This window comes from Hippocampus guttulatus, chromosome 8, assembly GCF_054856545.1.
Source record: "Hippocampus guttulatus isolate MCC_2025c chromosome 8, RoL_Hgut_1.0, whole genome shotgun sequence".
In the NCBI taxonomy this organism is placed as follows: Eukaryota; Metazoa; Chordata; class Actinopteri; order Syngnathiformes; family Syngnathidae; genus Hippocampus; species Hippocampus guttulatus.
The window spans coordinates 22,743,680-22,765,124 of record NC_141268.1 but is presented as its reverse complement, the minus strand read 5'-3'; the positions used below and the strand labels follow the sequence as shown (position 1 = coordinate 22,765,124).

The 21,445-nt window shown below is 51.7% G+C and overlaps 3 protein-coding genes and 1 non-coding gene across 5 annotated transcripts; 2 read left to right on the top strand and 2 right to left on the bottom strand.

The window, feature by feature from the left end:
- Positions 1–5,662: 5,662 nt before the first annotated feature.
- On the bottom strand, positions 5,663–12,888 carry rpn1 (ribophorin I). 2 transcript variants are annotated; one of them, XM_086118929.1, is made up of 10 exons: positions 12,537–12,888; positions 10,709–10,773; positions 10,322–10,628; positions 10,039–10,248; positions 9,777–9,969; positions 9,268–9,367; positions 9,020–9,158; positions 8,150–8,269; positions 6,448–6,693; positions 5,663–6,372 (listed from the first exon to the last, which is right to left on the bottom strand). In XM_086118929.1, exons 1-10 carry the CDS (start codon positions 12,762–12,764, stop codon positions 6,190–6,192), a joined length of 1,791 nt encoding a protein of 596 aa, XP_085975055.1. In that variant the 5' UTR covers positions 12,765–12,888; the 3' UTR covers positions 5,663–6,189. The 2 variants fall into 2 exon arrangements, with proteins under 2 accessions (XP_085975055.1, XP_085975056.1); XM_086118930.1 differs by lacking the exon at positions 12,537–12,888 and adding an exon at positions 11,893–12,249.
- A 206-nt stretch (positions 12,889–13,094) lies between these two features.
- Positions 13,095–13,167, top strand: trnaf-gaa (transfer RNA phenylalanine (anticodon GAA)). Its single transcript has one exon. It is a non-coding gene; the product is annotated as a tRNA-Phe (tRNA).
- An 884-nt stretch (positions 13,168–14,051) lies between these two features.
- rab7a (RAB7a, member RAS oncogene family) lies at positions 14,052–18,135 on the top strand. The gene is made up of 6 exons (XM_086118933.1): positions 14,052–14,457; positions 16,059–16,121; positions 16,259–16,385; positions 16,460–16,678; positions 16,771–16,899; positions 16,965–18,135. Exons 2-6 carry the CDS (start codon positions 16,069–16,071, stop codon positions 17,058–17,060), a joined length of 624 nt encoding a protein of 207 aa, XP_085975059.1. The 5' UTR covers positions 14,052–14,457; positions 16,059–16,068; the 3' UTR covers positions 17,061–18,135.
- hmces (5-hydroxymethylcytosine binding, ES cell specific) lies at positions 18,127–20,863 on the bottom strand. Its single transcript, XM_086118932.1, has 6 exons — positions 20,448–20,863; positions 20,155–20,298; positions 19,363–19,522; positions 19,005–19,155; positions 18,745–18,937; positions 18,127–18,426 (listed from the first exon to the last, which is right to left on the bottom strand). Exons 1-6 carry the CDS (start codon positions 20,634–20,636, stop codon positions 18,256–18,258), a joined length of 1,008 nt encoding a protein of 335 aa, XP_085975058.1. The 5' UTR covers positions 20,637–20,863; the 3' UTR covers positions 18,127–18,255.
- Positions 20,864–21,445: the final 582 nt, after the last annotated feature.

Here is a 21,445-nt window from a genome sequence, read left to right as displayed (position 1 = left end):
CCCTCGCTGCGCCGCCCCAGCGCGAACCTGCATCCATCCGCATCGCGTCGCGTGTGCCGTTTCATTGGATGAAATTAGACGAGAAGGGCTTGGCGTTTGCGTCGACTTTAACGTTGACGGAGCCGAAAGAGGAGCCGGGCTCTGAAATCCGCTGCTCAATACCCCGACCCACCTTGCTCGTGTCGATGACCTGTGATGTGGCGACCCCTGGTGCCGAAGGGAGGCAGCGGCAGACACGTGGGAGAAGGATTCCGGTGCACTTGCTGCGTGGATGTCAGTCAAGGCCTGAGCAACAAAGACGGGAGCGAGACCGTGACCCAGCTGGAACGTCCCAGCTGGGATTCCCGGTGGCCGCACAGGAAGTTAAAGGAGCTCTGACAGGAAGTGTGCTCTCAGCCTTTGGCCGGCGAGAGAGGGCGAGAGATGTTTCCTGTTCGCTTGCCGGCCGATGGATGTTTTGCTTTTTCAGCTCAACCTGCCAACTTTGTACATGAGGAGAGTCGGCACACTGTTGGAAAAGAGAAATGATGGTCAAAGAAGGTGCTCAATGCAAGAATCTGATCCAGGGTCAATTGATGACCCCAAAACAAACAAACGTTGAGTAGCTGCGGGCAGTCATTGTTCTGAGTCCGGGTCAACATTCTTCATGAGCATCAAGCCACCATTTTCTTTTGTGTTCCCTTACATATATCCAACTTGCTACTCGTGAATTCGCCTGCATGCAAACGTTTTGGGGAACCTCTGCTTCTCCACCGTGGGCTGAAGAACTCACCTGCTCGCTGCAGCGCTCAGACCGAAACCCTAATCCTCTTCAAGAAGTCTGAAAACCAGATTGTCCAAAAATTGAAGCAATACGTCCCGTCAAATATAAGGGAAATACAAGCGATCCGTTCCAGGCATCCAAGAATACGAAAGGACATTTTAAAGAGAATATACTGTATATCATTGAACATACAGGAAATAATGTCAAATCAACGTAAGTGACTAACGAAATGGAGAAATGAAGAGAAAACGGGACTTTTACCTTCTACACATTTAGACACACGGTGTATATGTACCGCCTATCTCTCCTTGTTTGTGGGATTGTCGCCCCTGCCAACATGGCCGCCACACGGGCCTATCTGTCAGCCTGATCTCCTGCTCTGTATATCTATGATGTCAGCAGCACAACCCGGAAATACAGCGTGTCGTGTCAGTCCCAGGTCTGTTTATTGAGCCACAGCCCCAGTAAACCAAAAGCAAAGCACATTTCGTTGACAGCTCCTATACAAAGGGGCGCTTGGAGAGAACTGGACGCTATTTTCCATCTGTTGCTTTCCAATTTATCGCTTTGGCCTGAGCTAAAAAATGGGGCTACAGGCGAAAGGGAGGGGGCTTCGCCCGACCCCGTCAGAGGGCTCCCGTGCCCATAGCGCCGACGTGCTGCGTCATATCACGGCTCGACCATTTGGCTTTTTGCGCAGTGTCCGAGGCCTTCGGAGCATGCAGAATTGGCCGCATGAAATGAAACTCGGGGCCCGTGAAAGCGCTCGGCGTCCCTTTGATGGGCTCCCGACCCGTCTTGCATGAAACGGCATCGACTGGAGAGAATGCTGGAAGGGATTCATGGGAGACGGCGAGCTCCGAAGAGGAGATGGCTGGATTGGGGGAGGAAAAATCTCTTTGTCTCGGGTGAGCTTGGTGGACAATCCAAGTTTCCGATCAGCTGTGGAGTAGGGGAAATTGGCTGCCCTGGGAAGGAGAGGGCCACTCTCACAGCTAATGGGAAGTGCCCCCGTCACTCGACTCGGGTCCCATAGAGAAAGGAGGAAATGTGTCTCTTTGCACGCGCAGGCGTGCGTGCTCGCGGGCGGGGAGGGAGCAGCCCGACGGCCTCGGCGACAAGATGATCCCGCCTGTAAAGTAGGGCTTCATCCGCCGGCGACGCTCTGCACCCCGCCGGCCGCGTAGCCTCGTTTTTTTAAAAACAACATTTTGTTTGGGCCAAACTCGCCCCGAGAGGCACGACTGTCGCTGCTTCCGACGGTCCGCCACGCGGCGGCGATCAGCGGATCTTAGTGGGAGTCGTGGACACTTGCAAACAAGGGCGAGAACGCAAGAGGATTACCGTCTCGTCGATACACGAGAGGGAGGTTGGAAGCACACCAGTACCCGTCTACGGGCGCATTTGGGGTCTCGCTGGCCTCCGCTCCCCGCCTCCAAGAATGCGCGCCCAAAGGCTCGGCTCACTAGTGCCATCTCCATCTCGGCGCCGCTTCCTCGCGTCTGTCAGCCCGGCTCCCGGCAGCTGCAACCGGGGCCACAGACGCTCTCATTGTCCTCCGTCCTCCCCGCCGCGACCCCCGCGCTCGCCGCCACGTGTCCGCACGCGGGCGGAACACACCTGACACCTGCACCTGAGGGGCGGGGCTTTTCGTTCGTCATCCATTGCTAAACGCTCGTCCCGGCGCCCTGTCACCGAGGAATGGCGGCTCACAGAGGCGCTTCGTTTTAAGGCGGACTTTTGGGTTCACGTTCACATTTCCCCCTTTCGCTGACATCCCCTCCATGCGGGGGCGAGAAGGATTGAACGAGAGCATGTCATAGCGAGCGTGCGCGCACATAATAAGGCGGTGACAGTGAGGGGTGCTGGCTCTGTCGCTGTGATTTATGAGAGTGCGCCGCCGAGGGTCTTCCGAGCAGGATATTGTTCCCCGACCGGTGACTTCTGCCGCTCGCTTTCTTTCTGCATCTCGCGGCGTACGTGGGCATTTTCTCCGAGCGAGAGAGATTAAGCTGCAGGTGAGGAACCCGTGTCATCAATCACCACCACGTCACCGTGGCCGGAACCTTTTTAGAAAAGCTGCAACCTAGTTGGACTCCATACTTTTGCACATATTCATTATTTCTGGCAGATAAAGAAAGAGCGAGCACACTCTGCATCCTGACTCCTCTTCAGGAAAGGGAGATCATAATCAGCTTGTCGCGTGTGGGTACCTTACAGCTCAACCGCATGGGCCAAGTGGTCCCACACCTTGCGCTCGGCGCCTCGTCCACCACATCAGGATACAGCGCTGCACACCAATTCCGGTTGAAACAGTATTTTGCACCACTGACGCCAACTGATCAACCGCACTTCTTCTGTGACCGGTACTCACATCCTGGACCGGAGGACATGGCTGCAAGTGAAGAAGAAGAACAGCAACAACAACAAAAGAAGGACTGAAAGGCCTCGAAACATCAAGACCAGGCTCAGCCAAGAAGCGAGGGCCTCTCAGTCAAAACTGTCTGTCAAGGCAACGGTCGTGCTGCGAGCGTCGCTGTGACGTTCAAGTGGAGGACTGCGCAGGAGTTTCGAGGCGTTCGTGTGCAGCCTCTTGATATCGACATATCAAAGTCTCCGCTTCTCACTCGGCGTCTGTGCCAAGCTTGAGCGAAAAACTGAGGAAGGCAGAAACATAGGCCCCACACCGAGTAAAAGCTCGATGACCTGCTAGCCAGTGGAATGAGTGGCAGCAGTGGCGATTGCTAGGACTGCAAGGGAAGCTCGGCTTCCCCTAAAATGTCAAAGAATAAGTGATCAAAAACTGTATATGAATTTAATTTCACTGTGTGTACATGTCATTGACTAAATATGCGCTACAATGTGCTCAACTTTTGTTCCGAATCAGCTTCTTCTTACTGGTTACGACGCGACTCTCTTGTCATTCATTCTCGAAGCTTCGCTGTGCTTCAAATGGTGGACGCTGAGCTTCCGCAGACCGTCAACTGCCCGGACGCCGACTTTCTCGAGAGTTCAGGGTAGGTTGTCCCAATGCGTTGAACGGAGACGAGTCATTGGATCCAAGCTGGTTTTTGTCCCGCCCACGGACGCTCGGCGTCTCTGGGATTGGATGGCAGTGGGAGAGTACCGAAGGCCAAGCTTTTCTGCATCAGATTGGATGATCTGTCTGAGCCTGTGTGCCAGTTTGATTGACATTGAAATAAGCCAATCACCGACCTGTTAGTGTAGGAATCCGCGTGAGCAATTTTTCATTTCGCATTCTGTTCTGAGTTGAGCCGGCGACATCACCTAATCATCTTAGCGACAATCTTTGTTGTGAACAACTAGCGACAAATTAATATTTTATTTCTGCTGGGTTTTATTGTAGTTCCTGTAGTTGTAGGACACTAATTAAGTCCCTGAAAGAGACGCCTTGTTGGTATGACAGGGCCACAGATAATTTTCTTGAAAAGGAACGGAGAGTAGAATTCACGTATAAATAAACGGACACATTTTAAGATGTCGGCCAAAATTGAGCTTCCCCTCTTTGACAGACCAGCATCCGCCACTGAGTGGCAGATCTACCATACAGCCACGCACACGCCATGATTAGCAGCGGCCATAACGGGCTCAAACATGAACAAAACAGATAAAGAAAGTCGAGCCAAGAGTTTGTGAGTTGACAAAAAGCAAATCGCCTGGATGTCGCTCCAAAATTGATCAAAAGACGAGCGGAAATGCGGCGGTGCTCCGGGAGGCTGCCAAGAGGCCGCCATTGGAGGAGCTTTGGGAATTTCTGGCAAGTCACGAGAGAACGAACCCAGCTCACAACACTTGTAGTCATCAGCACTTGTGGGAAAAGCGTGATGGTCCTACTTGCAAACGCTCGGTCGGTCTGTTGAAAACACAACACTGCTCATTGCCAAAAGAGCATCCGTCATTGGCGTGGTTTTTCTTTGGCTCAATTTGGGGCATTCTTCCCCAAACCGATCCAAGTTTGGACAAAACCTTACGAAGAGCGGGTAAATATGGTGACGCACCACTCGATTTCTTGATGTGGCGCACTGATAGACTTGGACCCCGAGAGACTGTCTGCCGGATACGGCCCGCGAGCATCGGCGCATTGCGGCCGGCGGATGTGAGCTAAGCGCTCGCTCGGCCGCCGCCGTGCGTTCCAGCGGCCGTCCCGCTGTGAGAAATTGGAGCGTCTCCCAGTACTGCAAAAGACCACCGGAGCGCAGACGCAACTGCCATTGTGTGGCCTTTCGGCGGCACCGAGCATCGGCGCGAATGGACATTGTCTTTGCTTTCCCCTGCCGCGTACTTTCAGAATGATTATTGTATGTGCATACAATGTTAACATGAGCACTGTGAGGGGAAGGGGGCCTGTTACTATGGAGCAGGAAATGACCTGCCGCCGGGACCCGTGACCACCTCGGAGGGAAAGCCGTGACCTAAGACTGACCCCCGCGGGCTCGGTAGGCGCCGCACTCAGCTACGTGACGACAACAATGCTGCAGAAACCCCCTCTCGGTGCTTGTACTCATCTATTGAGTTTTGTTTTGTTTCTAAAGGTTATTTTCATCCAATCAATGCCTTGATGAGTATGTCAAAATGAACACTCAGCAGATGCAAATGTTGGCAGTTGAGGCCAGCTGGACCCCTGCAGGCCTTTGGGAAGGGCTTGAGCACATCTGCCTCCTGCTTGGGAGGTTCGACACTTGAATTCTCCTCATGCTCGGAAGGTTTTCCTCCGGGGTACTCTGGCCTCATTCCCAAAAAGATGCATGTCGGATGAATTGAAGACGAGCATTAAGTGTAAATGGCTGTCTATTGACCAGTCCTGATCCAGGGTGGACCCAGCCTCTGGTCCAAAGATGGCGGAGGAGAGGCTCATCCAAATAAAACAATCAAAAGAGGTTGTCACTCCAATTTTTTTTATTTCCAACAGCTTGACATCATTTTCCACCCCGTGTCTTTTCTCACACAACCTCTCCGGTCATCCCCAATCTCAGTGAAAACGACACCTCTTACAAAACCACGACATGTAAAAAAAATTACACAACACAAAAAAAAAGTGAGTCACACATCACGCTACAAAAAAAAATCTGAGCTTTAACATGATCAAACGTAAAGTGGGGGTGCGGGGGGGTGAAATTGGCAAAGCTACATTAACCAATCTCGCCTAACCACTTGAGAAAATGTCACTGTGGAGCTGGTCCAAGTGAGGGAAGAGACTTGCGCACTTGTGACTTCATTTTGCAAAACATGAAAAGTTGAGAATCAAACACGGAGGACATGGAAAGTCTGAGCACCAAAACGGAGCTCTCACCAACCCGAGAGCCAACTCAATCGCAACCCACATGACGACACGTCACTCACTGGTTGCGCGACACTGGATGTGAAAAGCAGGTTGGGGTCGGCGCGCACGGGCGGCGTCGTCGCCTCTACAGAGCATCCAGCAGACTGTCGATGCGGCCGACGAGCTCTTGTCTCTTGCTGGACACGGCCCTGTCGTTCTCCACGTAGGCCTCCTTCTTCACCTTGCCGGCAACCAGCCGCTCCGCCTCCTGGCTGGCCCGGCACACCAGCTCCTTCAGCTGGCCGTCCAGCTTCTGCAGCTCCCCGACCTGCCGAGGAGACCACCGCAGCCGTCACCCGAGGCCCGCTCGATGGCAACGGTCGAGCGGCGCGGCGGCACGCACCTTGTCGGCCAAGTCGGAGCCTTCGGCCTTGAGGCGAGCCTGCAGCGAGCCGATCTCGTTGGTGAGTGCGCGGTGGTCCGCCTCCAGGGTCTTGCGGCCTCCGTTGAGCGCGCCCGTATCGCGAGATTGCTTGTAGCGGTTGACCACCTCGTCCATGTGGCGGTACAGGCCCAGACGCTTGTTGACCAAGGTCAGCACCTGCTCGGTGATGGAAGCCACCTTCATGCGCACCTCGGCCGCCGGGTCCTGAGGGAGAAAGCGCACGCGGGCGCATGATCGCTCTCTTCTCCAAATAGCTCAGGCGCAAACCGCTCGACTCTCGGTGACGTACGGCAGAGTGACAAACTTCCTCCGGCTGGCTGAAGGTAACGCCAGCCCACGTGTGCACCGGGTGCCATTCAGCAAACAGAAGAGCTTTGTGTGCAACCAGTAAGGCTCATTTGTCGGGAAACGCCGAGAGCATTGTTGCCGTACGCCCAACGTATGCTTTTTGTGTGCCTTCAGACTTTTTGGGTTGAATATTCAAGATGTGCAATAAATTGCCTCGGTTCCGTTCCTACAATTGCTACACAACACAATTTTGAGCAATATTATTCGGAACGTGCCAGTGTTCAGCACCCATCGAAGATATGGCACGGCTTTTACTTCTGCGTTCGACAAATATCGCTCCAAGAAAGACAGGACGTGCAGGCAGTTTTTCAAGCCACATTGTCGGCCGTGGCTCCCGTGTAACGCTGGGGGCTACTATCAATATCGAGATGCCAAAACAACGATTGATAGTAACATCCTGTGAGACACACCCACACAGTCCAATATAAAACAAGGGAATACTCCAAGTACTGATGCATATAACGAAGCAAGAGTTCCTCACTCTGAATGACTCTGCTTCTTAAAGTCCAGCGAGCAGGGATTCCCTAATTTCGGTGATGAGTAAATGACACTCACCACTCTCCCACTCCCTATTGCAGACGTATGAACTGTGCACTGTATCTTTAAACCCCGAGCGCCACCTGGAGGAGTCAAAAGGTATCACAAGTGCTCCACTGGCGTTCGGTTCCGAGAGAGGCAGCACCCTTATTTGTAAACAAGTCGTAATAGTAACCTGGCAGTACTCAATTTGCACTTACAGAAAGTACATGGAGGAAGGAAAAAAAAAACCCGTCCAGGCTAGTTATAAAACCAAGCAAACAGCTAAAGGTATCGCCACCCTGCCCCTTCCTTTTCTCGGCCCGGCCACCGAGCAGCGCACCAGCAATTGTCCCTATTTGGAAGTGCTGACGCAGCAGCACTGGGATCGTTTCAGCTTGTTGGCGAGCTACAGTTCGAGGACCGCTTGTAGGAGTCTTTCACGGCGTCTCCCTTTTCTAGTGCAGCGTATCTCCCAAAGCTCAGGACAACTCACTGCATTTACTTGGACTGGCTCCATTTGCCAATTGCCGCTGACAGAATAGCGGAGTCAAATCCGTCTCCTGGTGGATGCGCCTTCTGACGCAATGACGTCCCGCCGTCACATCTGCAGCACAGGCCTATTATTTATGTGCGGCGGTGTTGCTCTCATTAAGTGATGTTGCAAATATCAACCGGGACCCGCATCCCTTCTTTTGGGATACTGCACTCGTGCGCTGCTTCTGTCAAACCGGAAGGAGCTGAACTGCGGGACGACGGAAAAAAAGATCCCAATCGTCGTGGGTGAAAAACAAACCTTTGTTATGGCAAAGTCCATCCGAACGTAGATGACGACGGTGAAGAAGAGGATGTAGAAGGCTGCGACCACCAAGAGAGGCTCCTGCAGCATCAGGATCTTATTGAAGTTGTAGTGAACCTGCGGAGAACAAAGCATGCACCGCCGCAATACAGTGAGGTGCTTCGCCAGCAGTGGTCTTCCAGATCTGATTGAAAAAAAAATGTAAACCCCCCCCCAAAACACACATTCCCAAAAGAATTTTGTGGAGACCCCGCGACCCGACCCCAGATAAGAGCTAGGAAATGGATGGATGTGGTGACACTAGTGCTCATCTATTCAAAGAGGTCGAACAGAGCAAACTGGAGCTCTCATCCAAACGGCTCCTTCAACTCGAGATTTTTAGGCATGGCGCTCTCCTCCCTATAGCTGCCTCTGGTGAGCGTGTCCCCGGCGGGTGGGCGGCCGTTGTCATGGTGGCGGTGACCCGACGTGGCTGGCGAACGAGCATCCGCCACAACAACCCTTCATTCACCTGCCTGGTCGCCAAAGAGTCGTGTCCCCTCTTCGCAAGGGCCCGACCACCTTGGGAGCAGGGATTTTGTCTCTCCAGAGTCGAGCCCAGCGCACGGCTGGCCACACCGCACAGGTCCAACGCCTTCGCTCATCTCACCGAGACGGCAAGGGCGACTTGAGATTGTAACCACCCTGGAGGCCTGCGCACTTAAAACCCAAGAAGCCCTTGGGAGTAAAGGCCAAACTTTGACGGGAATGACCTTGACCCAGATGACGAAGAATCTCCAGTACGCTGACAGGGGGCGACTCGAAACTGCCTGCCTTGGATTTTGATCTCTCGCGCACCCTGTGACAGCGGCCGGGCAGCAGCCTTACCACGACATCTTGAATGTGCTGCTCCACCAAGTTGTTCTTGGTGGCGACCAGCACAGGCCGCCCGAAGGTATCGAGGTACGTGTAGTGCAGTTCGTCCGCCATGCGATTAATTTGATATGGTGTATCCATCTGGATGTTCCTAAAGGAAATAATAAACGAGAATGAGCATTTTCCAAAAATATACACAAACATTTAAAAAAAAAAGGGGGGGGGGCTAATCAATGCTCATGTTGTTTGCTGACACTCACTTGGCTCCCTCTGGCAGGATGATTTTCACAGTCATAGAGTCAATGACCTGGTCGTCATAGATGTGGTCAACCAGTCTCATCTTCAGTGCATACTGGTCCCCTGGAAGAAACACACACGCACGCAGAAATGAGCAAGGCTTCTGTTGTACATCACTGGAGAAGCGAGGGCTTCTTCAGCCCCTTCCTGTGGCCGTCAAGTGTAATTTAGTTGCATTGAAGTGAGCACAAAGCAGACCCGAGTCATAAAATTAAACCAAAAAAAAAAAAAAACACCCATGCAATTGATGCCCCCCCCCCCACCCTCCAGAAAAGATGGGAGCACCGCTTATTGGTGCCACAAGAGGGACGCAAAGCAACATTTGTCTCATTGAAATGCCCAGACTGCCTTCAACATTGTTGGTTATCGCTAAGATGTGGCCAAATGAATACTTGGACAGTTTCATCGGACATTGCTTTGGCCTTAACAGAAAAACAAATGCCCCCGCCGGACGCACTTGCAATCCACTCACCCAAAGTGTAGAGATACTCGTAGCTGGGCAGGTTATAGCCAATAATGTAATGGGTCTTCCAGCCCCCAAACAAAGGGAAGCGAGGCCTGATCTCCACCTCCACGGAGTCATCCAGAATCTGCAGGTGGGAGGTGGAAATGTTCCCAATCTCGTCCCTGTAGTAGACATCTTGCGCCGAAGCCGGCAGGATGGTCTGGAGAAGGGGGAGTTCGCCGTCACGTCACAAAGCCAAGCGCATAAGGCGCGGCGCAGGCGCGCGTACCTTGAAGGACTTGACGGAGGAGATGCCGCTGTCCGCCTGCCGCTGGTAATCGTAGCGGGAAAAGGGGCCCTTCAGGACGGCTCCGGTGTGCCTCACGTCGATGGTCTCCTCCACGGCAATGTTGCCCCAGTGAGACACCTCAATGGTGCGGGTAATGCTACTGATGGTGAGGAAGGGCGCGTTGTTCTCAAAGTGGATCCTCATCGGGTCCTAGGCGCGAGAGGGCACGCGCGGTGAGAACGCTGCGAGGCTTTGGCTCGCTGCCGGTCTTTCGCTCGCGCACCTGGCTGAACTGGGGAACGTCGGCGTACGGGCCGTACTCGATGATCTCGTCCGTCTTGCTGGGATTGCCCAGCTTGGTGTAGCTCTCCACCGTTTTGGACGCCAGCCGGACGCGGGTGGTCTGACTTCGAGTGGGGTACGGCGAGTAGAAGTAGTGGTTGCCTTGAAAAACTACCAGCTGGCGCTCAGCCTGCGTGATGTCCGAGGGGAAGGGCCGCAGGACGTGGCTGAAGGTCATTTCCACCTTGACTTTGACCTTACCTCCCACCACCAACTTGGACGGAAGAGTGACCTTGAAAAAGTCTCCCCTGTCAAAGACGGACAGACGGATGACTGACAAGAGATGGACACGCGATTCTGCGACAAAAGGACGAGGGCGGCGCTTTACGTTAAGCCGTTAATTTTGGTTTCCTGGACCTTAAGGTGGCCATCATCCTCTTCATCGCCTTGCACCTGCAAATGCACACCACACAGTCATCAATTGCTGCCGAGAAACAAGATGAGTGGACTCACTGTCACGTTCTTTTCGGCGCGACGGGAAAGGACTCCTGTGAAAGGCAATCCCTTTTATGCCGACAAGGTCGCATTTTATGCGTTACAAATGCAGGAACCGATCAACGTGCTGGAAATTTTTGACCCGAGGTCGGGATTATTTTGCCACCTGTCTAACTCCTAACGTATGAGAAAATCAAAGCAGCAGCCAAGCCATCTCCTTTGATGATAGCTCGTTGCTACTGTGCTAAATCCATTGTGTAACATTTACAGCTACTCTTATTGTTGATACACCTCTTGTTTAAAAAAAAAAAAAAAAAATCCTTGGGGTCAACTCGACTTTTTCATGTTTTCCATGAGAAAACAGTTTTACAAACAAGCAGTCTGTAAAATGTTTGCTTGTCATTAAGAAATGCCCCCCCCCCGGCTTTTTAAAGCAAATGATCATTTAAACCACATGAAAAATGTCCATTTCTGATCAATTTAACTTATATGTGCCATTTCTAAAAGAAGTTTTGACTGACAGTGTGTGTGTGTGTGTGTGTGTATATACAGTATATAAATTATTTAGAAATTTGGGGGGGGGGGTCCTTTGGGGGGATACTTTTCCCCTCGAGGAATCAAATCAAGTCCTCAAAAGTCCAATCAAGTCCCCTTGTGTAAGTTGATTCAAAGTTAATGAATGCTGGGGAAAAACAATGCTCGAATAAGGGGAAAATCTCTTTTCGTCAATGGACGCTGCAGCTTTGCGTTTGCTTTCAAAACTTAGCTTGAGGCAGATGCGCGTCTCTGATCCACTCGTGAAAGGACACTTTGATCCTCTCCTCTTTCATTTATAACTGCTTCAAACAAAGTGTATGCAGGAAAAGTGATTAAGATTGCAGGCTGTCTGTGTCTTATGTGTTGTGTGGTGTTATGTTGTTATTTTGACTTCAATATGGCGCCGCGAGAGTGGCTGCCTTTCCAGCAGCTCCTATATGTTGTTCTTCTACTTCTTCCTTTCATAACTTTGCTGCTGTGAATTGGGAATTTCTCCATTGCGAGACGAATGAAGGATTTCTTATTATAAAAATATTTTACCTTGAGGCCATCTACCTTCCGCCTCGGATCGACACCACATGGTTCTGAAAAGGCCACAAAACCTCGCATAAAGTTTTCCGACACCGTTTGGACATTTGCGAAATGTCAACGAAATGACACGATTACAACTTTGGCTGGTGACGTAAGTGATCGTCGCAGCAAGGAATGGCTTAACTGCCGACGGAAGTGGGCGGGTCCTCTGGTCGTCGGGGCCGGAAGTGCATTGCCCAGCGCATACGTGTCATTCAGTCAATACGGCTAACGAGCACCGCGAAGGAAGTTAAACGCTTGCCAAATTAACATTCGGCGATTAAAAACAGAAACTACTCCGAACAAAGCTTTGTTTCAAAACAGACCGACCACGTTAACGATAAACCGACGTTAGCCATAAACGACTTCTTGCCTGTTAAACATGGCGGGCCACTTATATTAGCATACTTTAGCTCAAGCTGCAGTTCGACGCATGACGAATAGACAAAATGACAATGCCGAATCATCATATGAACGCACACACGTTTGCATAAGAAAGCTTTGGCTGAGACGAGAGAGGCCAGCAACAGTCGCGTGTCTCCCGCATGAAACAGGCAGCACGCAGGAGCCTGCGACTGCGCGTTCATTTGAGATTTTGGCCCATTTGAACTCACCGAGGCTCCGACGTATGCCAGGTGTGGGAAAAGCTCGGGATCCACGGTTAAGATGAAGCTTTGGACGTCGTAGCGTGCGAGGTTAGACAGCGTTATGTCCGCAGTGATCTTCGCCAAGTGAGTGCTCAGGTCCACCGTCCTCCTGACTTCGTCGTTCACCAAAGTGGCCGAGCTCTGCGCGGCGGCCAAGAGCAGCAGGAAAGCGCTTAGCGGGGGCCTTCTCGTCATGTCTGCGGAGGTTCAGAGGACGAATAGCGGGGGAAGAATGTTCGGCTCGAGGGAAACAAAAGGCCGTCACACCTCGCCACTCGACGTGAGAAGAGATGACGCTTCTTTCAAACGAAGTGATGACGTCAAAGGCCTGCGCCGGAAGCGACTGAGTCTCTATGAAGGCTCGTCGACTTCATTTGTCTTTTTTACGCTTTTATTACAATGTACACACAGACGGGATGTTCGGCCCGTCCGAACCAGTAGTCAGGCGTGGGGGAATTATGTGACGTTGGAGTTCCTCGCATTGTCGTTATTAGTGTGTCGTTGACCTGCGAAATCAACCCTCAGGCCGAAATAGCTCAGTTGGGAGAGCGTTAGACTGAAGATCTAAAGGTCCCTGGTTCGATCCCGGGTTTCGGCAGTGGCGGATGTTTTTTGCACAAAGCAAATACGACCAAAACGCAATCCAGACTATTATGAGGTGGCTTCAGGAGTCCCATTCCTTCGTTATGGAGACGTATAAATACTGAGTTGTCATCTTGTGCGCAGAGTCTCAAGTTGACACGTTTTCACCACTGGGTTTATCAGAAAAGTAAGCAAGAACTAAAGAAGCTGTGACACCGTGTGGGTTTTCTGCTACAGGTGCCAAGTCAATATGTAGAATGACGCACTGCACGTGTGAATGCGTGCGTGTGCGTGCGTGACATGCATGCTTTGTTGGTTTTGACTTTCAACATTTGTGTGCTCCTGAGTTTTGTGAGCATGTGGATCATTTGGGGCACGAATACAGTAATGTGTTTTGAATGTGAACATGTCTTTTGCAGTCGTGGTGTGGTGAATGCCCGTAGGGATGATGTTCGTTCGACAGTACCCGTAGAGGGCTAAAAATGTTTGAATGAACGTTGAGAGACACGAAATAGCATAATGTCCTTCCATACTTATTTGTCATGTCCTTGTTTGTGATGATACGTGTGCAGTGTGTATTACCAGAGACATTCCTTGTGTGTTCTACATACTTGGCCAATAAAGATACTTGGCCAGATTCTGATTCTGATAACTCTGACTTAAAAGGAAATTCTATCAAATGCCGATTCCGGATATGTTTGATTCCGATTCCGTCGTTGTATTCGACGTGTTTGTTGGGACCAGATGTTTGGCGCTCATTTCTACAAGCATATTTTGTCTCCATCGGGGGCAGGGAGGCAGAAAACGCCCTCTAATTTTGGAGGGAGGCAAATGCAAAAGATGGCTAAATCGTGGGTGAACGTTCCTTCCTGCTGGCCGGGCCAGCTGAGCAAGGCGTAGCCGCCGTGTGACGTCACCGCCACCGACTAGGCTTGTTTTGGAGGAAGCGGACGGCGAGGCTAACGTGCTCGGCTAGCATATTAGCTTGACAGACGGCGAAAGCCAACGGCGACACGAAGACCCCGTTGGAGCAACGCGCCGAGTGACAATTTCGCTGCCGCTGACGGCGCTCACTTCCAGTCGGCGACTGAGTCGCGACGGATAAATAGCGGATGTCCGTGCGGTGTCGAGGCTTCAGAGGGACATTTTTTGCGACGACGGACACTTAAAAGGACCGCCGGCCCTCTTTCTTTCCTTCATTTTTTTTTTAAATTTTGGGGCGCTCATCTGCGCGTTAGCTTACGCCAGGAACCCAGGTTGAGGAAAAGTCCACTCTTGATAGTTTTGCCACAGGATCGGCTCACAGGTATTTCTTGTGACATTTTCCGCGCACCGGTTTCGCCAATATTTGAGGACGAGGCTGTTTGCAAATCGTGCTCCACAATCACCCGTTGTGCAGCTAAACGTTAGCCCGATCAATTGAGCTGCTGGTCATTCTTTACCAAAACGAACAACTAGTCATCCAAAACATGCCTTTGTATTGACCATGTAACCTTTCGAGATGTTCCATACCCGTTTGTTGGCTTGCGTTTTGGTTTTGTTCTGACACCTCGGAGCGTTTTCACAAGTTCCCGTAAAATGATGACGGTGCATTCTGAGCAATCGATTACCCGCCGTTGGTGCGTGCCACTGGTTGACTTTGTGTTTGTTGGTTTTGTTTTGCACCGATGGTGGTGATCGGAGCCCTTTTTCCCCCCAGCTGGATGTCGCTTGCCGAGTCATGATTCCGTTAGCCGTGTGTTGAGCAACCATGTGATCCGTCCCTGACAATGTGTCATGGGGTGCAGATTAGGAGCGCCGCTGCCCGAACACTTGGGTACCCTTCACAAGCATCGCGGTCTCTCAACGTGCATTGTTTTCCTCGAAATAAGCAAAAGGATGAGTGCGAGTATGCCTAATGACAGTTTACTGATTGGGGTGGGGGTTGGGGGGGGGGGGGGGGGGGTCATGAAAAGTATAACCTTAGTCCGGTCAAGTCACAACAAAGTTTGGACTTCGGTCGGTCCAGCCGACACTGTACCGTAGTGTTAAAATGGGACATTCGGCACGCTCAGCTGAAGCGAGGAATGCCGATTGATGACGGATCAGCTCAAGACAATTTTGTTTATTAGGACCCATTCTGCTACTGTCGTCATTCCATCTGTAAATCACGACACTCGTCTGATTTAGCATGTTAATGCTGGCATTGCATTGCAATGCAATGCTCGCGGCCCCTCCCCCAGTTCGACTCATTTAAATACAATAGTCAAGTGATTCATTTATGTCGAACGAAAAAGACGCAGTCATCTTTTTTTCCTCTCGTATCGTAAGAATGTGAAATGATTAACACTGTTTCCAGTCGTCATGCTGTCATGTGACTGGTGTGTGTTCATTTTCAGTAGTCTTTGAACAACATTGAACTGAGTGGAACTGACAAAGTCGACTTCCCATTGATCGTCCTTTGAAAACTATCTTACACTTGAGGGGGCGGGGGTCACTTCCTCGTAAACCTTACATACTTCTACACTATATTATGGCATGCCCATCTTTAAGACCCGTCTTAGAGCTCTTTATTAGTCTTTGGCTTTTGACCCCCTGTGAGACTTGATGCATAATTTTACTGTTTTTTTTGGGGGGGGTGCTTTCTACCGTCTTTGTTATGAATTTATTGTCTGTTGTTGTCTGAGTTCTTTTTGCTCCACGTCCATCACGTTGCGACAGCGGCGTTTGTTTTCAAGCGCTCGAGAAATACGGCCGTTCAGTGTGCCCGAATTGCACGTTGAGGCTCTTCTTACCCGCGCCCAGTTTCACGTATTCTGTCAATATGTACATTTCCCGTGGCGTCGTACGGATCCGCAACGATTGTTTGGAGCGCTACGTCCACTTCGGTGGAGGTTCCCGGCTCACGTTTTCCTCGTGTGCTTCCAGCTGAGGCGCAATGACTTCACGGAAGAAAGTCCTCCTCAAAGTCATCATCCTCGGAGACTCCGGGTGAGTGGTCGTCGCCTCTCGAAGCTCAAGTGGCTTCCACCGCACCGGGCATGTAACGCGTCACTGCCACAAGCGCCAAATGAAGCGGTCTCTGACCTTCAAATGGGCTTCGTGCCCTGTGCTTGGTTCCCTTCTAGAGTCGGCAAGACCTCGTTGATGAACCAGTACGTGAATAAGAAGTTCAGCAACCAGTACAAGGCCACGATAGGTGCAGACTTCTTGACGAAAGAAGTCATGGTGGATGACAGACTGGTCACAATGCAGGTGAATGTTTGCGCCGATTTCCGAGAGTCAAGTCGCCGCTCGGTCCGTTTCAGTTGCTTTGGATTGCGTTTCAGATTTGGGACACGGCGGGTCAGGAGAGGTTCCAGTCTTTAGGCGTGGCGTTTTACCGCGGAGCGGACTGCTGCGTTCTGGTGTTCGACGTGACGGCCCCCAACACCTTCAAGACCCTCGACAGCTGGAGGGACGAGTTCCTGATCCAAGCCAGCCCCCGAGACCCGGAGAATTTCCCCTTTGTGGTGCTCGGCAACAAGATCGACTTGGAGAACAGACAGGTGTGGTTCCCGTCGGGCTTCCGCTTTGACTTTCTTTGGAAGTTTGGCTCACTCGGCCCCGCGATATTCCGCGTGCCGCCGTGTACGTTCAGGTCACGACCAAGCGGGCGCAAGCTTGGTGTCAGAGCAAGAACAACATCCCTTATTTTGAAACCAGCGCCAAGGAGGCCATCAATGTGGAGCAGGCCTTCCAGACCATTGCGCGAAACGCTCTCAAACAGGTAAGGCGCCGACGGTGCCGCCGCCGGCGCAGGCTCGCGACCCTTCTGACCGTATTCCCGACCAGGAGACCGAAGTGGAGTTGTACAACGAGTTCCCGGAGCCCATTAAGCTGGACAGGAACGAGCGAGCCAAGCCTTCGGCGGAGACCTGCAGCTGCTGAGGACCGCCCGGACCTGCATGACGGCCCTCCCGGCGCCGTCCTGCCTTGTCTAAATAGCCTCCCTTCCCATGACCCGCCGCGTCGACCCCTTATGCCCCCCCCCCCTCCCAAGCATCATCCCACTCACAGAGTACCGACGCGACCATCATGCTGCAGCCTCCTCCTCGTGCGTGGGAACCACCCGTTTTCTATCAAGTATCGGTCTCCTAGCCCAAAGAACTCCTTCCGTATCGTACGCTTATTCTTGTCAGGTGCCCCCCCCCCCGAGCTTAAAATGGCAACCGACGTTTTCAGTCGGATTGAATATCGCTGCTCTCGCAATCGCTTGTTTTACATTGAGCTCAAACATCCCACATGCTTTTGTGTTTCATCGCGTCGGTGGATTGGCGTCTTTCCTCCGTAGCCGTGGCGGTGGTTGTCTTCGTGTCATTTGTCGCCACAACCGCATGAATAGACGAAACACCGCTCCCCGTCCTTTTGAGCCGCATGCGTTTGTGCCACGCGGCCTTCAAACGGAATATCACTGCTCGCGAGGGACTGAGATTGGAGGTCGGCCGATCACTAATGTGACAACTGCGGTCATCTGTTGCCCATTGATGAAAACGAAGACCAAATCGCAAGTCCCGCCACTCAAGTGTGCAGGTTGTTCTGGTTGAAGTCATTGCCCAAAGCCACCACCCTGAGAGCGACATGAAACTGGCTCGCGAGTTAGCGCCGTTCCTCTTTGGACTTTCTCTTGGACAGTTCTCCCTTCCTGGTGCAACGTGAAACAAATCAAGACGGCACGTCACTCCCACTTGACAGTATTGGAGGGGAAGTCCAACGATGGCTTTCTTTCCATCGACGACCCTTTCAAAGAATCGTTTTGTGGGGAAGTACAGACAGGCAAACCTCCGGTCAGACGGAAATGCCTTGTGGATTCCGAAAGAGCTTACAGACCGTAACGTTGAAAGCAAAAGTGGGACGGTGGATGTCGCGGCATTCGTCATTGTATTCGAAGTACGATAAAGGCCGAGCGATGTTTCAAAATGTCTTTGCCTTTCAAGGAATAAGGCGAATAAAATCCTCCAATTCAGCAAGGCGTTTATTCATGAAATTCCATTGGAACGTGAAACCACCGAAGGTGCCGATTGCTCCCGTGACGGCGACCATGGCACGGCGAGAAAGCTGAAACGGAGAACAACAAACGTTGACCTTACTGGGTTTTTGTTTTTTTATTGGGCCCTTGCAGCCATCGCCGGAGTCCCGTCGACATGCGGGGAGTGTCTTTTTTGTCTGCGTCGCGAGCCTCCGGGTCCTTCCTCTTGGTAGAGCCGCTCGCCAGCCAGCTCCTCATCATCTTGCCGCTGGCGCTCAGCTCGGCCTCCTGTGGGGAATACATGCCGCCGTTTGTCTTGAGGAGCACCGCTCGCTTTGTCACCCTCGTTGGCGTCGTGCTGAGCTGACGCCGATCCGAGCCGACCGGACACTAGGTGGCGCGCGCTCTCGACCGGTTGCCCGTTGATGGCGCAGCGTGTGCGACGGACAATTTCGCACCGGGGAGCCCCAGACTCGCACCTCGACGGCGAGGCGGACGTGCTAACGACTCTTCAACTGAAGCTGAATCAACCTTTTTGGGTTTCCTCTGCGCATTTAATTTGAATCCCCCCCCCCCCTCCTCAAAGTCGGACATTCGACGCAATACCTTTTTCTGGTTCGGGTCCACAGGCTGAAGGCATGCAGGAGAGTCGTTGCGAGAATTGTTGACAAGCGATGAGACGGGATGATAAGTCAATTTGTCTTCTGACTGGAGCAGTTTCAGAGCATCCCCAGATTTCACCTCGCCAAAATCGAGCCATCTCCTCACTTCCTCTTCTCCGGCCAAGACGGCCGGCATCCTGAAAGGGACCACGGCTTCGGCTGCGAAGCAAAGCGAGGCTGCGAAGGTGCTGTTGCACTCCTCACCTGTCGTGGATGCTGTGGAGGCTGGGGGAAGCGTTCACGGTGATGACGCTGTAGCTATAGAGGGGCTCTCCACCAGATGGAGGTGTCCAGCGCTCAAATAGTCCTGCAATGGTCAACAACCGCCAGCCTGTCCACTCATCTGACGGTTGTCCTGCCTGCGAACGGAACGCAGCAAATGTTCATTCGTTCGGCCCCATCCGGAATCTGCGGAGAATGAGCGTCGGTTCCACAGAGCGCAATCCCGAGGGCTTTGAAATCGGCGGCAGATTCCGCGAGCGCGGGAGGGACTCCCGCGGGACCGTCGAGAGACTACCTGCGCTATCCCGCAATATGGTGAAGCCGGGCACGAAAGCTTGACTCGCCTGAGCCGACTCATTGACGGGATCTGGTTTCTCCGCACGGCAGCTGTGGGCCTGAGGGAAGTAGATGAAAAATGGCTGCTTTTCTTTCTCCTGCCTCCTCCATTCATAGAAGCCATCAGCAAGGATGACGCAGCGTTGTCCTTTCAGCAGAGGCTCCTTGGCGAGAAAGCAAAGCCATGAAAGCCGTCATATGGAAATGGCAGTTTTGAAAGGCTTGTTGGTCTCTGAAGTTCCTGGCCGGTAGGGCCGGGCGATATGGACACATTTTCAGATCACCATCATCGTTATGGTGATCTGAAATACCGTGTTGAGTAAAAACGGGTTTTTTGTTTGTTTGCAGTAAACAAAAAATAATTACCCGTTAAGTTCACACTGTCCTGCTACCAGGACGAGACACCCAGGTGACTCCAGAAATACGACTTGGACGCCAGCTAACTCCCAACTCAATTCAATGTACCGCGAAACGGAATACCTTTTGACCACGAGCTTCACTATTTTATCCACAAGTTCATGGGAAACGATAAATTTGGCGAAGCACCGTTGTAAAACACAAATACTGCGTACTGTACTGGATATGCTGTATTTCTAGGCGGTTGTATCTTCTGAAACAAATGGCTGTGTGATGGCTACATGCCGTTGAGGTGATGGCGTCCGTCAAATTGCTCGTAGGTGTGAATGCAAGTGTGAATGGTTGTCGAGATTAACCCCGACGACGGACTAGTGACCAGTCCAGGGTGATGTACAGTATGTATCTTTGAAATGTCAGATCATCATTTGCCACAAAGTACCCTGTAAGTCTTTTTCTGCAGGATGTTCTCACTGCGACAGTTGCTGGTGCTGTACTGCATCTTGCTCGGGTCCGTCTCCTTAAACCAGGAAGGGACCAGGCCCCAACGCATGGAAGCCAAAACACACTCGTCCACGGGTGCATTCTATACATACACACACAAACATCATGTCAAACTGTTCCGTGTTTCGGGACCTACATTTTGCACAACTTGCTGTTCTCTCCCAAAATGTTCCTCGGCGAAATAAATCAAGTTTCTTTTTGTATTCCTGATCCAGATGTGGACCGGGTTACCTCGTCCAAGTGCCTGCGGGAGAGCATCACGGGGCTCGTGGACTGCGGGCTCTTGTTGTAGGACGGTCGGTATTTGTCCGCGTCTCCCGCCCTCCAGTCAGGCTGCTTCCGCAGCCCGCGCCGGTTTCTGTACCAGCAGGCTCGGCTCACCTCATCCGGGGCCAGAGTGCACGCAGTCCTTCCGCACATTTCGCCGGCAAGTCGCGGGCTTCTGCTGAGGCCAATTCGCGAAAACACTCAGTAACACTAAGCGAACAGATCTCGTTTGCGTGCGCGGGCCTCGGGGCAAATTAGCATGTCACGTAAACTCAACTCCACCGTCAATTCGTCGTTTGAAAAAGTGAATCTTAGCCCTGTTCTATCTGGGCTACGTCAGGACTGCGTATGACAACCCACGATGACGTCACGGCGACACGCCTCCAAGGTTTTGAGTCAAGATGGCGGCATCGCGGGGGGAGATTGAGCGTCTGATCAAATAAAAAATGATGACATGAATACATTTTCAAGGATTAGGAAACCATTTTCAAAGAGCTTTTCGGGGCCGGGTTTTGCTCCATGGTTTTGACGTTATTCCACGTGTTCCGACCTTCTATTCGGATTTTGAATCGTCAATTCAAATATTTTGTTGTATTTATCAGGATCTGTTGGTTATGGGATAGTAAAGAAACATCGCTTTAGATTCTTTGTATGAAGTCTCTCTCACACACACAATATGCAAACTGGTCTTATTTAGGTGTATGCATTGCACCTCTCGGTCTGTATATGATGACATCACAAAAGCAAGTTTGTTTCCTTCCCAATCGGACCTACACAAAAATGTAATGCCGCAAAAAAAACAATATCTGTAAATTCACCATTAAAGTAATTTTTGAACTCACACCATTATTAATAGAAGCTGTATTTACGAAAACGTCAAACGAAAACATGGTCAGAGATTCATTTTGTCGTGGTTTAATTGCTCTTTTACCTTCAATAGCACATTGTGTACACGTAACGGC

Bases quoted from the DNA above. Each gene is read 5' to 3' on its own strand.
- hmces (XM_086118932.1), bottom strand. From the start codon at position 20,636: ATGTGCGGAAGGACTGCGTGCACTCTGGCCCCGGATGAGGTGAGCCGA. The intron at 20,299-20,447 runs GTAACCCGGTCC...GTGTATGTATAG, and splicing joins CCCGCAGGCACTTGGACGAG to AATGCACCCGTGGACGAGTG. The intron at 18,427-18,744 runs GTATTGCGTCGA...TATTCCCCACAG, and splicing joins TGGACCCGAACCAGAAAAAG to GAGGCCGAGCTGAGCGCCAG.
- rab7a (XM_086118933.1), top strand. From the start codon at position 16,069: ATGACTTCACGGAAGAAAGTCCTCCTCAAAGTCATCATCCTCGGAGAC. The intron at 16,122-16,258 runs GTGAGTGGTCGT...GTTCCCTTCTAG, and splicing joins ATCATCCTCGGAGACTCCGG to AGTCGGCAAGACCTCGTTGA. The intron at 16,386-16,459 runs GTGAATGTTTGC...ATTGCGTTTCAG, and splicing joins ACAGACTGGTCACAATGCAG to ATTTGGGACACGGCGGGTCA.
- rpn1 (XM_086118929.1), bottom strand. From the start codon at position 12,764: ATGACGAGAAGGCCCCCGCTAAGCGCTTTCCTGCTGCTCTTGGCCGCC. The intron at 10,629-10,708 runs GTAAAGCGCCGC...CGTCTTTGACAG, and splicing joins ACCAAAATTAACGGCTTAAC to GGGAGACTTTTTCAAGGTCA. The intron at 6,694-8,149 runs GTTTGTTTTTCA...TTTCTCCCTCAG, and splicing joins TGGACTTTGCCATAACAAAG to GACCCGGCGGCCGAGGTGCG.